The sequence below is a fragment of the Alosa sapidissima genome, chromosome 10, assembly GCF_018492685.1.
Source record: "Alosa sapidissima isolate fAloSap1 chromosome 10, fAloSap1.pri, whole genome shotgun sequence".
Taxonomy (NCBI): domain Eukaryota; kingdom Metazoa; phylum Chordata; class Actinopteri; order Clupeiformes; family Clupeidae; genus Alosa; species Alosa sapidissima.
This window is the reverse complement of record NC_055966.1, coordinates 28531925-28549895: the sequence shown is the minus strand read 5'-3', so window position 1 is coordinate 28549895 and position 17971 is coordinate 28531925. Positions and strand designations below refer to the sequence as shown.

General features: G+C 45.6%; 1 protein-coding gene across 1 annotated transcript in view; it reads right to left on the bottom strand.

The window, feature by feature from the left end:
• Positions 1–407: 407 nt before the first annotated feature.
• dnah5 (dynein, axonemal, heavy chain 5) overlaps positions 408–17971 on the bottom strand; it is a 131691-nt gene continuing 114127 nt past the window's right edge. Inside the window, 8 exon segments of the mRNA XM_042107846.1 lie at positions 408–1083; positions 4668–4899; positions 5134–5286; positions 8109–8321; positions 11338–11553; positions 12126–12329; positions 13487–13692; positions 17164–17383. Of these exon segments, the coding sequence (XP_041963780.1) occupies positions 932–1083; positions 4668–4899; positions 5134–5286; positions 8109–8321; positions 11338–11553; positions 12126–12329; positions 13487–13692; positions 17164–17383 (1596 nt within the window). The 3' untranslated portion in view covers positions 408–931.

Genomic DNA, 17971 nt, shown 5'->3' with positions numbered 1-17971 from the left:
CAACATGGCAAGTACATGTACATAAGGCACAAAAGAGACTGGCTATCTGCACACAATGTTTGTTTGTTTGTTTATTTATTTATTTATTCATTCATCAATCAAACATCAGCATGGCAAATACACAAAAGCATAGGAGCCAGTGAGAAGGTGACTTTAAAGTCACAAGCAGAGGCCACGGCTCTCCTCTATGCAGGGATGGATTACTGCACGGGCCTACCGGGCCCAGGCCCAGGGGCCCAAGAGGTCAGGGGGCCCTGAAGCCCAAGCCTTTGCATGGAATCATTGCCTCAATATCAACAAATCAGGATGTAGGCTATGAATCTGATTGAATTTAGTATTGGCCATCCCCAAAATGCACCAAAATACAGGAAATCACATTAAACAAATTAAAAATGTACTGGCTGAGGACCCCCAAACCCCCCCTCCCACATATGCAACAATTAGTGGGGGGCCCTTAATACATCTGGGCCCAGGGGCCCGAAGGTTCATAATCTGCCCATGCCTCTATGGGATCATTTGGAGTCTTTAGGAAGAAAACTATCCCAAACTGGAAAAGCCCTTTGGGATCATAAAGTCATTTATGAAGAGAGGGCTTATTGTGAGATAATATAGTGTTCAAAAGAGATGTACATTTTCTGTAAATTACTGCCTTACTGAACAATAAATATGTTTTTAAGGAGAGATTCCCAGACCAGTCTGGATGTGCACTGCATACACAGATCCAACTCAACCAAGTTGAATATTGCAATTTTACTACTACTAACAACTCTCCTTCTGTTTAAGGTTGATGTTCAGCAGTAAGTGAACACTTCCTGTAAGATGTAGTACCACAACAACTCTACACTGTCCTGCTCTTATGATGTCAAACCCGATGACATATTCCAAGTCCATTTCTGATGACATCACCGAACACTGTCTCTCTGTGATGAAATCACTTGACGTCACACAGCAGGGCCACTCCGCGCAGTATCCAGTAGTCTGGAGAAAGAGTGGTCCTCAAGTCCACGGCTGCGATGTAGTTCATGTCCGTCCGCACTGGCTTCTTATAGACGGGACAGGAGTACAGGCGAGGATCCTTCACACCTAGTTCCCATAAACACAAAACCACACATACACACACACACACACACAAACACACACACACAGACAAGATGAGGTGGAATTAATTTTGGAGTTCATACAACCTACATCCTGGTAACTCTACTGGCACAACTGCTGATTCTGGTTCATGCAAAACTCCGCTTGATCAGCTGCAGTGTATATGTGTGCATTCTGATCAGCTGCAGTGTATATGTGTGCATTCTGATCAGTTGCAGTGTACAGTATGTGTGCATTCTGATCAGCTGCAGTATATGTGTGCATTCTGATCAGTTGCAGTATATGTGTGCATTCTGATCAGCTGCAGTGTACAGTATGTGTGCATTCTGATCAGCTGCAGTGCATTCTGATCAGCTGCAGTGTACATGTGTGCATTCTGATCAGCTGCAGTGTACAGTATGTGTGTATTCTGATCAGCTGCAGTGTACAGTATGTGTGCATTCTGATCAGCTGCAGTGCATTCTGATCAGCTGCAGTGTACAGTATGTGTGCATTCTGATCAGCTGCAGTATATGTGTGCATTCTGATCAGTTGCAGTGTACAGTATTTGTGCATTCTGATCAGTTGCAGTATATGTGTGCATTCTGATCAGTTGCAGTATATGTGTGCATTCTGATCAGCTGCAGTGTACATGTGTGCATTCTGATCAGCTGCAGTATATGTGTGCATTCTGATCAGCTGCAGTGTACATGTGTGCATTCTGATCAGCTGCAGTGTACAGTATGTGTGCATTCTGATCAGCTGCAGTGTATATGTGTGTATTCTGATCAGCTGCAGTGTATATTTTTAAAAGCAATAAACCCCGGGAGGCCAAAGGTTACAGTGGTTTTACAACAGCTAAGGGTATTGTTAGGCACAACACGCAAGCGGTAACGCAGTAATATAGAATGAAATGCGGTCAAGGTGTATTTTTATGCTGCATTTTACAACGGCATCAAACGCGATTCAGCCAATCACAATCAAGGACCGGAACTATCAGTTTTAGAATTGTGCATTCTGAAATTGAAGTGATCGTTTTTGAACAGGACAGTCATGACTGGAAATGAGTGAAGGACAGAGATGGGGAGTGGACTCAGGAAGTCCGCCTGTGAGCACTGAGCCTGTTCATGGTAAAGGACGCTGATGCCCTCGCTGCACTGTGGCTACCCCCATATTGGTGAACCGGTATTGGTGGTGTCTTTGATGTACTGTGAGAATCTGCACTTCACCACAAGGCCAACATTCACCTGCGGGGGTCCACAAACCAGGAGGCTGATGGAGTGGACAAAGGAAACGGTGCAAGGTGATAGATGTAATGGTGGAGTTTGATAAAGTACACGGTGTGAGGTGATTGGATGCTGGTGGAGTTTGATGAAGTAAACGGTGTGGAGTGATTGGATACTGGTGGAGTTTGATGAGGTAAACGGTGTGGAGTGATTGGATGCTGGTGGAGTTTGATGAGGTAAACGGTGTGGAGTGATTGGATGCTGGTGAAGTTTGATGAGGTAAATGGTGTGAAGTGATTGGATGCTCGTGGAGTTTGATGAGGTAAATGGTGTGGAGTGATTGGATGCTGGTGAAGTTTGATGAGGTAAATGGTGTGAAGTGATTGGATGCTCGTGGAGTTTGATGAGGTAAATGGTGTGGAGTGATTGGATGCTGGTAGAGTTTGATGAGGTAAACGGTGTGAGGTGATAGGATGCTGGTAGAGTTTGACACAGGGTCTCAAGAGAAACTGAAGGATGTTAAAGTGAAGACTGTTTGAAAAGAGGCTTAGGAGAGAGTGAATGAGGTGATGTTTCAGATTTAATGGCAAGCTCTGAAGAGGCAGGAGGGGATTGAAATGAGAGAGAGAGAGCGAGTCAATTGACTCTCACTGTGTGCGTGTGTGTGTACACATCCTGTGAATAGGTTAATGGGAGGTGAAGAGTACATGAAGAGCTTGGAGAGGGCTAAAAGATGCGCTGAGGAGAGGAGGATGATAGTGCAGTTTGACCACAGGTTAAGGAGATTTAAGCAGCTATGGCAGGGCCAGTAATCATCAGGTTTTTAAAGAGGATATTATCCCCCACTCCCTTTCTTTCAAAGCCTGAGAAGACTGGCAATTATCCCCCCCTCCCCCACCACACCCTAGCAGTAGTGCATAATGTAGAGCTAGGCTAAACAGTCTCCCAGAAAAAATACATATTTTACTATTAAAGTATTATTATTTAAATTATTATTATTATTTGACTATCTATTTTTAATCCATGTTATCTACACATACTGTTCTCCCTCTGAAGAAGATAAGAGCAAACAATCATGTGTGATCCAGATATATTACTGTATGTGTTACACTCCTCTTTAACATAGCAAATTACCATTACTCATACATTCAACAAGCATATGTTCCGGATGACACACTGTTATACTGATTAAGTGAGACATAACTCTGGGCAAAGGGAGACGCTTTCTCAGTCCTGTCCTTCTGCAGCAGCTGGAGGTGATGTTTTGTATTCTAGCTACCTAGTGCCTGCAGACAGCAGGGATTAAAAACAGCCCTGAGGATCTGCAGACATTGTACTCATCTCTGATCCTCATAAGCAGAGCACATGTTGCATATGCTATCCCTGGACTGCATTGACAATCTGCTGTAGGTAATGCAAATGGTTCTCTATTAGACTCTATTATAACTGTGTTATTACTAAAGTACTACTACTACTGTTGAGAGATGAATGTGCTGAATGTGTTTTAACACATCTCTATGTCCAGATAGGGACAGCACAGTTTGTGTTGTTTCAAGAGTGTACTTGCTAAGATTTCTCAACAATCAAAGGAGTAGACAAATTGTACTGAATGCCATTATTACCATTAAGCATAGAAGCAGCATTATACAAGATGCAATGCTATTTAACTATATATTATTATATTAAGTAAAGTAAGTAAATTATATATATTATATTATTTTTGAGGGCCACTTCCTATATTGACAACATGGCTAAGTGTTTTGACTATCTTGTTCATAACAGAGACACAGGAACTTCATTCAGATAGCACCAACATGTTGACTGGCACAAAATATTTGCTTTTGAGACACAAACTAAACTTTTTGAGAAAGTTACGTGCTTTCCACACAGTGCAGTCCACTGTGTGGTAAAGTTTGCACAAATTCTTTCGAGAAATGCACTGTTGTGCAAACGTTAATGATGATTTGAGAAATGCACCAAAGCAACTGAGAAAAACTGTAACATGACTGACAGTGATTTGACCACAGGCATAGAGAAATTACTGGGCCAAAATGGACTGCTCCTGAATTACAGTGTAAGACTCCCCCAAACCTCATCCTAAAGAACTGAGATAAAAGCAGCAGAAACCAACTGAAAAGCCATCATAAAATGAGACTTGTTTACAGTGTAGGGGGTCCCCCTAACCTCAACAGCTGAGATAGGATAGAAGCAACAGAAATGAACTGAGAAGCCATTATAAAATATAAAGACTTATTTGCAATGTAGGCTTCCCCCTAACCTCAACATAAACAGCTGCGACAGAAGCAGCAAATACAGACCTCCTGAAAAGTAATCCTGATATCAAACTCTGTTCCTGTTCCTTACCGTTGTTCTCGGCGTACATCCTGAGCACTGGCATGACCTCAAAGAGGACCTTGGGCTTGGAGTCGAGGAGGCGGCAGTTGCGTCGGTCCCAGCCAGCTCCCTCCAGGTAGAGGCCGTACACGTACACGCCCTCGGCGGGCGGCTGCGTGATGTCATCCTTCATCCATCTGGTGACCTCGTTGCACAGCACCATGCGGTCCAGAGCCCAGCCCTTATTGGCTCGGGTGATCTCCTGCACGCCAGCGCCACGCACACGCCCAATTAGACAGGCTTATGGAGCTGTGTGTGTGTGTGTGTGTGTGTGTGTGTGAATCAAATATCCAAGTTGTATTTGAGTATATGATAAAGTATTTACTTTGAGAGTTTCACAACCCCATAATTCGTTGTAAAAGTGTGTGTGTGTGTGTGTGTGTGTGTGTGCGTGCGTGCGTGTGTGCGTGTGTGTGTGTGTGTGTGCATATCTCACCTGTCTCATGGCTGTGAGGAAGCCCTGTGGGTTGAAGAAGCCGGTCATCCAGAAGCAGTTGGGCCGGCCCTCAAAGATCCAGGACTGGAACTGACGGTTCCGCTCGAGCAGCTCGGTGAACCAGAACCCCAAGGTGCTCGAGGCCCAGGAGGCCTAGGAACATGGAACCCAGGGAGAGAGAGAGAGAGAGAGAGAGAGAGAGAGAGAGAGAGAGAGAGAGATATGAAAGGAAGGAGAAAGGGAGGGGGTGTGGAGAGAGGCCTCTGTGAGTCAACCATGTGTGCAACCAGCATAATTCACATCCAGCTGACAGAGAGGCCGAAGCCCATAGGGGCCACACCCTTTCCCTAGCATGACTCATAGGGGCCACACCCTTTCTCTAGCATGACTCATAGGGGCCACACCCTTTCCCTAGCATGACTCATAGGGGCCACACCCTTTCTCTAGCATGACTCATAGGGGCCACACCCGGGCCACACCCTTTCCCTAGCATGACTCATAGGGGCCACACCCTTTCCCTAGCATGACTCGCAGTGTCAGGGAACGATGTTTAAACTCCACACGGTTACATGCATGCTGGTCTTCCTGAGGCTAGCCTAACCTTGCATTCTAGCAACCAGACACTCCTAGGTTCACTTGCACTTAATTCTGAAATCCAGTTTAAAACAATGAAACACTGTCTTTAATCTATTTAATCCATAGCTTCCATAAAATTATACTAGGTTATGTAAACCCAAACAAGGTTAGGGTCATCTCATCTATGAAGTATGGAAACAAATAATTGATAAAAGAACACAGCCCATCAGGTTTAACTGTTTTGAATAAAAAAAAGTTGACATCCTTATTTTCCTAAGTATACTAGCAATCTATTTACAACCATTCACAGGTGGAATCTCACAAACTGGTATGCTAACAACCATATATGAAAGTGGCAAAACACTTCTACTAATTCACAGTGTTCACCCCTCTGCTCTGGGTCTGGCTGTGACGCCACATCGCTTGTCTCTCGACGCGGGATTGGTTCATTTGCTCTCTACGTGTCTGCTTATCTCTGCGTGATGCACACTGACACACGTTGGTGTGCACGGTGTGACTGGACTATTTTTCGCCTAATTAACAGCGGGATCCCTCGAGAAGAGAAGGTGCTCCCAGTGCTCTCAGGGCTTCTACACACAGCTGCGTTCCGTCAACGCATGCCAGTGGGTGTTCCCGGCGGTAGCTATGCAAATTACTTGAAGTATAACCGTAATTTGACTGGTTGGTGTCGTCCGTCGATTGGCTTGATTGGCCGGTGCCGTCTGTCGGTGCAGCAACAGCTGAACTTCTCAACGCGAGCGACGGGAGAAACGCGACGCAACAAACCCACAATTCAGTTCGGCAACGGATGACGTGAGCCCATGTAAAGTGAATGGGATGCATCTCCAGCACTGCAACGCACGCAGCTGTGTGTAGAATCGTCAGGTTGATGTTATTTAGATTAACATGCGTGCGATGTACGTAACTTCCCCTTGAGATTTTTCATTCATGTAAAGGGTGTCGCGATTGAAAAAAGGTTGAGAACAAACACTGGTACAGGCTACCGCACAATGACAAAATATACCGTGCTGCTTGAAAGTTTGCGAACCCTCGGACATGGTCAGTTGTTTTTTTTTACAAAAAAAAACCGAAATAACCTTATTTAATGCACATCAAATCCTTCATTTGTAAAAAGCTGACCTTCCAAATAATAGATAGAAACAAAAGAAAATTATATAGTTTCATTATATTCAACTAAAGTGGATTAGTTCACAAAAACTCAAAATATGACATTTGCAAAAGTATGTGAACCCATGTGGTTCATTTGTTGTAGCACTATTTCAACCAAACGTCTTCTGTACCCATTAACCAGCGTCTCACATCTGGTTCTGCAGTTTTTTGCCTACTTCTCCTTGCAGAACTCAGTCAGTTGCTTCTCCTTGCAGAACTCAGTCAGTTGAGAGAGGTTGGAGGGTCAACTGGCATGTATTGCCCACTTCAGATCTAGCCAAAACATTTCTATTGAATTGAGGTCTGGACTTTGACTAGGCCAATCCAGAGTATGCATTCTCTTTCTCTTAAACCATTCCTTGGTCATTTTGCTTGAATGCTCATAGGGTCATTGTCCTGTTGTAAATACATGAGATTCAGATCAAGAATCTGTTGATAGGCTTGAGAATTCATGGTTTCCAGGATGATATGGAGTCGTCCCGGTTCAGAGCCAGAAAAGCAGCCCCACACCTCCACATTTCCACCACCACCTTTCTGGTGCATCGTGGTCATACTTTTATCGGGCATCCACTTCTAGGAAATGTTGCTGTGGTATTGAATGCCCTCCATTTGCAAATAATTTGTCATACAGTTGATAAATGGAGCTGGAATCTTTTAGAGAGGGTCTTGTAGTGATGGAAAAATGATGGATGACCAGTAACACATTTCTATATTGCTCGTGGTAATGTAATGGGTCTGCTTTACTTCATGCTGTTGTAGTCGTGTAGTTGGTTATAGCAGTGTTATGGTGTCCTAACAGCTGTGCATAATTCTTACTGACATGCTGCTATAGAGAGAGTGGGCGTGAGTGGGAAATGGAGGCCATTTACATTTGATGCCATAATAACAGCTCAATTCCGCTCCATTACAAGAGGTGAGTTGCAGTTCATGCCTCATGTTAGAAAATGATACATAATAACAACAATACCTACTGCCAAGAATGTGTATAGGCGGGTGGTCAAAGAGGTAATGTACTTAAGACACACAGACACACACACACACACACACACACACACACAGAAGTGCATTTGGACATTTTATGCATGTAACATGTGAACATGTGTCCTTCATAGATGAGTGAATAAGTGAATCCCTCAATACACATAGAATACACACAAAACACACTAAACCACAAAGACACACACACACACACACACACACACACACACACTGCATGTAGTGTTCCTTACTTTCTCCCAGCGTGAGGGGATGCGGGCGTCGTACATGCAGTCCAGCGCGTCCCTGAGGCTCTGACTCATGATGATGGTGCCGTCGATGGCCAGCTTGAGGTCAGTGAGCGTGTGGCGCACCAGGCCAAGGACGCGCTGCATGCGCTCCACCTCCTGACGCAGGAAGATGTTCATGGGCTGCAGCGGGCCCATCTTAAGCAGCCTCTCACGCACCTACATATAGAAATACACACACACATACATGTACAAAACAGCTGAGCTGCTAGGGGCTCATTCAGATGCTGTTTATCCTGATGGGCATGATCTGCTGCAGCTGCTGGGTCGTCTGGGCCAGCGGTCCCCAACCACCGGGCCGCAGGACATTCCTAACCGGGCCGTAGCCTACGACATGAGTTTAAAAAAAAATGCATGCAAACTAAACTAAATTTAATTCGCAATAATGTCACGTTTTTACATGGCATAGGCCTATATGCAGTTGTTTGATTGCACGCATGTTTGCATTTTGCAAGGTCTATTTTCTTACGTCTGTCTGTCCCGCCTTTTACCCAACACTTTTACATATTGCCTTCAGCGCTGCGCAGCCTCAGGTCAGCTCACTTCACTTGATCAGTTCTTGGCGAACGGTATGTCACACGAAGTTAGCTAAACTGCTAGAATGAGCAACAAAAAACAAGCATCTTTAGCAGGTGACTGGCCAGAGTGTTTGAGTTGCGAGAGCCGCTGCAGAGATTTCTTACAGAAAAAAGTCACCGTTAGCTGCACATTTTAGTGATGAGGACTGGGTGTCAAAACTCGCTTACCTGTGTGACATATTCGGGTTGCTTAATGACTTCAACCTGTCACTCCAGGGGAGAATGACGACTGTCTTTAAACTGGCAGATAAAGTCGCTGCATTTAAAGCCAAGCTTGATTTGTAGGGATGACGAGTGGACCGGGGTGTATTTGATATGTTCCAAAAAGTAGTGGGGGTTTTGGGAGAGACTGAGGCAGGGCCCTTTCTCTCGCAGCTGGTGCGCGATCACCTTGTTGCGCTCTCAAATGAGTTTGAGCGTTACTTCCCATCCTTCAAAGATCCACGGCAAACCAATGAGTGGGTCCGCAACCCATTTGTCAATATCCCGAATAGTCCTAACTTGTCAGCGCAGGAGGAAGAGCAGTTGATCGAAATTGCAAATGACGGTGGTCTTAAGAGTGTGTATAAGGAAACCTCTCTGGCGGGTTTTTTCGATCACAACCAAAGCAGAATATCCCGAGATAGCCGTAAAAGCGCTGAAAACGTTTCCCACCACGTATCTATGCGAGGCCGGGTTTTCGGCAATGACTGCAACTAGACAAATTGCGCAATCGACTGGACATTTCAAACACACTGAGGGTGTCACTGTCTTCCATCACCCCCAGATGGAACCTTCTTGTTGCAGGGAAACAAGCAGGGCTCCCACTGATTATATTCGTAATGCACGTTTAGTTCCCATGTTTTGTTCCCATATTTTGTTAAGCATGTTCACACTTATAGATGTAGCTTCAAGTTGTTCAATATTCATAGTTGATATTGTTCAATTTTCACTTCTTCAAGTTCACGTTTTTCACAAGAGATCGTTACCTTCACTGTTCATACATAACTGGAGCTAGTTCTTTTCAAGTAATGCATGCACAACACATATGGAACATGGAACCCCCAAATGCCCCCCCCCCCCCCCCCCCCCCCCCGCCGGTCCATGAAAAAAAAATAGGAATCAAACCGGTCCATGGTACATAAAAGGTTGGGGACCCCTGGTCTGGGCGAACACCTGAGGCCTGTTGTGGTGACCCAGCTGCTGGGTCGTCTGGGCAAACACCTGAGACCTGCTGCTCCATCATGATCCCTTCTCTGTGCCACTCATGTGCTACTCAGCTGCTAAGATACTAATCAATCACAGATACTTCCACACAGACATGCTCTCTCTCTCTCTCTCTCTCTCTCTCACACACACACACACACACACACACACACACACACACACACACACAATTAAAGCCTGCAAGCGACAGAGGGATAATAAGAGTGTGTGATGGCAAAGAGGCATCTGTCATAGAGGTGCGGCCATTAGCGTGTTTCACAGGCTAACACGTCTAAGAATACAAAACTGCTCAAAATAAAACATCCGCGCTAACAGCTGGGGTACAGCAGTAGAGAGAGAGAGACAGTGATGAGGTGGAACAGAGGGAAAGAATAGAGAAAGAGAGAGATAGGAGAGAGATAGGAGAGAGATAGAACAAAGGGAAAGAAAGACAGAGTACATGAGCAAATGAATGTGTGGAAAATTAAAGAAAAGGAGAAAGAAAGAAAGATAGAATGGCACAGAGAACAAGAAAGGCAAAGCTTTCAGACATACAGTACCTCTGTGTCATAATACTCAGGTAGAGAGAAATAAAGTGTAGAAAGAGGAAAACTGAATAAACGAGAGTGTGACAAGACAATTGAGCAGGGGAAAGAGAGAGAGGGAACACACACACACACACACACACATGCACACGCAGACCGTTTTTTTTGTTAATCTTGGATGCATATATATTTGTCATATATTTGTATTCCAAGCATTCTCTGTGTTGTTAAAATGTTCAGCTTAGGCAATGCAAAAATATAAGAGAGAAAGACAGAGGGAGAGAGAGAGAGAGAGAGAGAGAGAGAGGAAGAGAAAAGGAGAGAGAAAGATCTGCATTCCACACGGATTGTGAATATAAAAAGTAAAGGTCTTTATCACAGAGCCGGAGAGGGAGACCTGCATGGATTGAGAGTGCTAGAGACCTTCTTGAGTTTCCACAACATCGCAGCTGCTCTGCCGCCTGGGTGAGCATAAAAATAGTGTGATAGGATGTTGCTCACATCACACTCTCTCTCCAACACTGCCAGACAACTCCACACACACACACACACACACACACACACACACACACACACACACACATGCACACACGCACACACACACAGGATTTTCACAGCTATGCTAGTGACGTCAGCAGACACAGCCAAATTAAGTTAGAATGTGTGTGTGTATTTGCCAGAGTGACTCATCTAGAAAGGTACAGTGGGGGCGAAATGTAGTCACCTTTTTCTCACCTGTCTATTTGTGGGTATGTGAGTGCTACTGTATTACCTGTGTGTGTGTGTGTGTGTGTGTGTGTGTGTGTTGTGTGTGTGTGTATGAGTCAGTGTATAAGTCACATAGACATCCCCGGCCGCACCCCTCACCTCAAAGGGGACGTAGTCCGGCGGTAGTTTCTCCAGCATGTCCTCGGCCAGTCGCGCCACCACCGCCTCCCGTGTCTCGCCGCTCCCACTGGACCGGTCCTTGGGCTGGATGCTCAGGATGGTGTCCAGCACGTCCTTGGCCAGCTTGCTCTGGTAGGTGATGTCTGCGTTTGGGTGCAGGCCGAACACCTCCGGCGTGTCATAGGTGGGCAAGCCCTGGACACAGGAGGAGGGCACGTGATGAGCAGGCCGAAAGAAAGAAAGAAAGAAAGAAAGAAAGAAAGAAAGAAAGAAAGAAAGAAAGAAAGAAAGAGCCATATGGGCAGATTGGCGTACTGATGGACGAACATATTGACCAATAAATAGATATATAGACACAGCACCCATTACATTTATTGGTACCCCTGGTAAAGATGAGAGGGAAAAAACTACTGATGCTCCCATTGCACATCAGATGGATCAAATCACAGCACATCAGCAGGACTGTTACCTTCCAACACATAATGAAATGACAACAACGGGGTTTGATGGTCCATGATACAGACACCTACTGAGGTGCAATTCCAGTGATGCCATTACTGATAATCATAACATAAACAGCAAATAGCAATTTAGCCATTTTAAAGAATATTCATCCAATAGTCAACCAACTGTAAAGTTTGTTTATTTAATTTAAAGATATGTATAAACTTTAATTAGTCTAGGAGTCCCTATACTGTATATACCACCTTCATTTGGTGCATTATTTCAGTGTAGATGACCTACGGTGACCTTGTTGATGACCTCACCTGGATATAGTGCAGGTAGTGCTCCACGTTGGTGCACCTGGGGATGCTGTAGCCCTTGTAGAAGTGGAAGTCGGGGCTGAACATGTGCTCGCTGAACCACACCTTGGCGAAGGTGTTCAGGAGGCGCTTGTCATAGTCGTCCGTCACGCGGCCTCCGTACTGGATCTCACCAATCATGTAGCGCACTGTGTTCCAGGACACGCCCTGAGAAGGTATGGCATCATCACACACACGGCACACACACACACACACACACAGCACACACACACACAGCACACACACACACACAGCACACACACACAGCACACACACACACAGATGTGCACACACACACATACAGCACACACACACAGCACACACACACACACAGATGTGCACACACACACATACAGCACACACACACAGATGTGCACACACACACATACAGCACACACACACAGCACACACACACACACAGATGTGCACACACACACATACAGCACACACACACAGCACACACACACACAGATGTACACACACACACATACAGCACACACACACAGCACACACACACACACAGCACACACACAGATGTGCACACACACACATACAGCACCCACACACAGCACACCCACACACACACAGATGTGCACACACACACATACAGCACACACACACAGCACACACACACACACACAGATGTGCACACACGCACACACACACAGCACACACACACACACAGCACACACACACAGCACACACACGTGGCCTACTGGTTAGCGCTTCGGACTTGTAACCAGAGGGTTGCCGGTTCGAACCCCGACCAGTAGGCATGGCTGAAGTGCCCTTGAGCAAGGCACCTAACCCCTCACTGCTCCCCGAGCGCCGCTGTTGTTGCAGGCAGCTCACTGCGCCGGGATTAGTGTGTGCTTCACCTCACTGTGTGTTCACTGTGTGCTGAGTGTGTTTCACTAATTCACGGATTGGGATAAATGCAGAGACCAAATTTCCCTCACGGGATCAAAGGAGTATATATACTTACACACACACACACAAGCACACACCCTCACACAAACACAAACACCACACATAAGCACACTACGTTTTTGACCTGGTGCTGTCCACATATTAATAATAAGCTTATATATACTGTATATATTTTTAAAACTTGTGAAATGTGAGAAGCTGTAACATTGTAACAAAGTGTGAGTCTATTTTAAATTGTAAATGTTTTCGAGTAAAAGTTAAAAGCACAGAAATTTCAGGTTTCGGGCAAATAGTTGCTGCAAATTTACGGAAAAGGTCATATTTTCACACACACACACACATACACACACTCTCTCTCTTTGATGATCTTTCTGCCTATCTCCTCCTGAGCTCACCTTCTTGAGGTCCATGTCGTCCAGGTGGTTCTGGACGAACTGGATGGTGGCGTTGAGGTCGGCCTGGTTGAATTCGTAGGGGATGTTCCAGCCCAGTGGCCCATACTTGCGCCGCTCCTGAACAGTGGAGTGCAGGAAGGCCACGCCGTACAGCAGGGGCCTCCACTGTGCCATGTTGCTCACGTCCAGGAGGTCCTGGCTAATGCCTGTCCAAAATATGACCCCAAAATACAACTCAACTGAGGGTAGATGCAGAGGGACCACATACGGACACATACATTACTGGTCAAATTGTTTGGGGTCACTCACGTATGTTTTCCATGAAACCATACATGAAATGAGACAATATCAACCTCCATTATACCTCCATGACCTCCATGATTATTACATTACATTTGGCTGATGCCTTTTTAACCAAAGCGACTAACAACAAGGTGAACAGTTTAAGTTTTAAAGCAATTCTCTCAACAATTTTAGGACAATTTAAAAACGGTAGAGTACAGTAAGAATAAGTGCATCAGTGAGTGCTGTTTTTAAACAGTTGAGTGTCAGTTCAAGACGGGTGGTAAGTGCTAGGATCAGCAAGACTTGTTGTAAGTGGTGCTATGAGAGGAGATCTCTAAATAACTGGGTCTTCAGGAGTTTTTTGAAAATGGAGAGGGATGACAACAGGTGAGAAAAGTTTGGATTGGCCTGAGCGTACCGGTGGTAAGGCTAGATGTCGTTCGTCTGAGGAGCGCAGCGGTCTGGAGGTAGCGTATGTCTGTATGAGGGCATTCAAGTAGGTGGGAGCAGAACCGGAGACTACTTTGTAGGCAAGCGTTAGAGCCTTGAATTTGATGTGGGCCGCCATAGGTAGCCAGTGTAGCTGGATGAGCAGCGGGGTAACATGTGCCCTTTTGGGTTGGTTGTAGACCAGGCGCGCCGCCGCGTTCTGGATCATCTGAAGGGGTTTCACTGTGCAGGCTGGGAGACCTGTTAGGAGGGCATTGCAGTAGTCAAGTTGTGTGACTATTGCCTGAACCAGGAGTTGGGTAGCATCTTGAGTCAAGTAAGTCCTGATTTTCCGTATGTTGTAGAGTGCGAAATGGCACGAGGCGACTGAGGCAACATGATCTGTGAGAAGGTTAGTTGGTTGTCGAGAACATCTCCTAGATTTCTTGCAGTCCTGGTAGGTGAAACAGACAGGGAGTCAAATTTGATGTTGATGTCGTGGTGTATGGTAGGTTTAGCTGGGAGGACCAGCAGTTCAGTTTTTGAGAGGTTCAGCTGGAGGTGGTGTGCCTTCATCCATGTAGCTATGTCTAAGAGGCAATCTGAGATCCGTGCTGAAACCAAAGGGTCATCAGGTGGAAAGGACAGATAGAGCTGTGTGTCGTCTGCATAGCAGTGGTATGAGAAGCCATGCGAACTGATAATCTGTCCCAAGGAGGTGGTGTAGATAGCAAAGAGAAGGGGGCCCAGCACTGAGCCCTGGGGGACCCCTGTGATGAGATGGCGAGGGTCCAAGCCATGATATGTTAAACGAGCGTCCTGTGAGGTAGGATTCAAACCAGGAAAAAGCAGAACCGGAGATTTCCATGTTAGAGAGTATAGAGAGAAGGATGCGGTGATTTACCGTGTCAAAATATAAGTATAAGTATATATACTTTTTTGATCCCGTGAGGGAAATTTGGTCTCTGCATTTAACCCAATCGGTGAATTAGTGAAACACAAACAGCACACAGTGAACAAGTCAAGCAGAATGAGTACTGATGACCGAGCGGTCGCCCTGGCTTCTTTTAAGGCTTCTGTTACAGACAGCAGAGTCGTTTCGGTAGAGTAGCCGCTTTTGAACCCAGACTGATTTGGATCCAGAAGGTTGTTCTGTGAAAAGAAGTCTGTTTGGAGACTGCTCGTTCAATGCCTTTGGATAGGAAAGGCAGGAGTGAGACAGGGTGGTAGTTCTCGACTTGAGCAGGGTTGAGAGAAGTAACGGTGTAACAGTGATAAGTTACTCGGGCCATTTTGTGTTGGAAATGTGCCAGAGGTTAGCGAGGCATTGATCACATGTGTGATAGCTGGTGCGATGGTCGGGCTGATGGACTGAAGTAGGCTCGTAGGTATAGGGTCCAATAAGCATGTGGTAGGACGGCTACATGTCAGGAGTCTAGATACTTCACTCTCGGAGAGAGGCGCGAATGCTGATGTTCCAGCAGCTCCTAGAGGTTGTAGGAGTTTCTGAGTCTGACGCATTTTGTGGGCATGTAGAGAATTGACTGCTGATTGCCGCCACTCTCTTTGTAAAAAATGAGGCAAGAGTATACGCAGTAAGGCTGGATGGAGGAGGAGGCAGCTGAGGGTTGAGTAGCGATTTGAAGGTTGAGAAAAGTTTTCGAGTGTTTGTAGCACTGTTGATTTTTTGGTTAGGAGTGTCTGGTAGTTTTTGAGGTCATCAGTTAGTTTGGATTTGTGCCATTTCCTCTCCGCGGCTCTGAGTTTGGTGCGCTGCGATCGGAGGGTATCATTTAGCCATGGAACGTGACCATCGGCTGAGGAGCCGGAGGCTGCTCTGTCAGGCTGAAGTTGAACCAGATGAGTTCCAAGTGAGGATCAAGTCAAGCTCTTTGCCAGCTTTGTGAGTAGGTGGGCTTTGATCCAATTTGAGGTCAAAAGAGTGGATCAGGGCCAAAAAGTATATAGTGGTACAGACCTTTGGCATTTCTGAAGAGATTTAAGTACCTCCTACAAGTTGGTTTAGTTGTCGTGGTAGAAAATCGCCAATAAGGCCAGATGATAGATAGAAAATTTAGCTTGAGAAAAAAAAACACTGTTAAAAACTTGTTATTTGTTGCCAGCAAAAAGAGCAACAGAACATCCTGTATCCCAGGATTGCACTCCACAACAAAGAGCCTCCACCTGCTACTGCACTCTTTCAAAGATGCTGAAACAGCAATGTCAGCCCTTGTTGACTGAACCCACCCGCAGATGCTTTTAGGCCCAATACCTAATTGTACCCAAATATGGTCTTCCTGTTCTTGGTGCTTCAATTACTTTGACAGCTAACACTGATTAGGGTCAGTTATTGTCCAAATTCAGAATTAATTTTTTTTGCATTGTACATTAAAGGCTCCAAAATGGCCAATTATCCTGACAGTTACAGGCCATAAATCTCAGGGTCAGAATTTCCCTCAGCCCAGCTGGTCCATTGCTGACACCAGCATTTTGCAAGTGCAGGGCAGTTTTATTTATCCAATTTTTTTTTTAATCAGATAAGACATGAGCAGTCTGTGCGATCGTGTGCACCGGGTGGCCGGTTCGATCGCTGACTGGTAGGAAAAATGTGGGTGGGGGGAGCGATTGACCAGCGATTAAGGGGCTGCCCACTGCTCCGACTGTGTATGTGCGCTCCTAGTGTGCTCACTGCTCTGAGTGTGTGTGTGTGCTCCTAGTGTGCTCACTGCTCTGAGTGTGTGTGTGTGCTCCTAGTGTGCTCACTGCTCTGAGTGTGTGTGTATGAATTGGTGTACACTGTGGGTGTGTTGTACACTACCCCCCGGTGGGTAAAATGAAGAGAACAAAATTTGTATATGTAAGTATACTTATTAAATAAAACTGATTTACGTGTATTGAAATTATGACTAAATTGTGCAAACAAACACACACAAACAGACACACACACACACACACACACAGACCTCCGTAGGTGCGTTTGAGGCCGGCTTTAAGGCCCTGCGGTGGCTGGTTGGTGAACTTGATGGCCATCTGCAGCAGCGTGATGGGGAAGAGGTTGTGCCCCTCGGTGGTCATCCACAGGCGGAAGCTCTCATGCACCGCCTCCGTCTCCGTCAGAGTGTCCATCAGCTCGTCCAGGAAGTCCAGGCCCAGGTGGCAGTTCTGAAGCAGCGCCCAGCCCCCCTGAGAGAGAGAAAGACGGAGAGAGGGAGGAGGGAAGGAAGGAAAGAGAGATGGAGAGAGGGGGAAAGAGAGAGAGAGAGATGGAGAGAAAGAAAGGCAGAGAAAGAGATAAAGATGGGTGAAAACAGAGAGAGAAAGAGGGAGTGAGGGAGAAAAAAAAACATTGGATGAAATGGCAAATACATAGGAATATGAAATTGGATTTTATTGTAAATGTCATGATAGCAAATTTGAGCGAACAAATGTTTCGTCATTGTGCCTTTGTCTCCCTGAATATTAACTTATGTATGCATACGTGTGTGTGTGTGTGTGTGTGTGTTTATGTGCATGTAAGTAAAGCCCCCGTGCACATCGGCACTGACATAAAGGCAGCTTTCGGCATTGCATTACTTAAATTGTTTTCAATAAAACTGTGTGTACTGTGAGTGTGAGTCTGTGTAATTATGTATGTGTGTGTATGAGCGTGTGTGTGTGAGAAAGAAACAGAGTAAGTGTAAAACTATGAGTGTGTGTTTGTGTGTGTATGTGTTTACTGTATGAGTGTGAGTAGGTGCAGTGGCGGTCCTAGCTTGTATGACGCTCTAATAA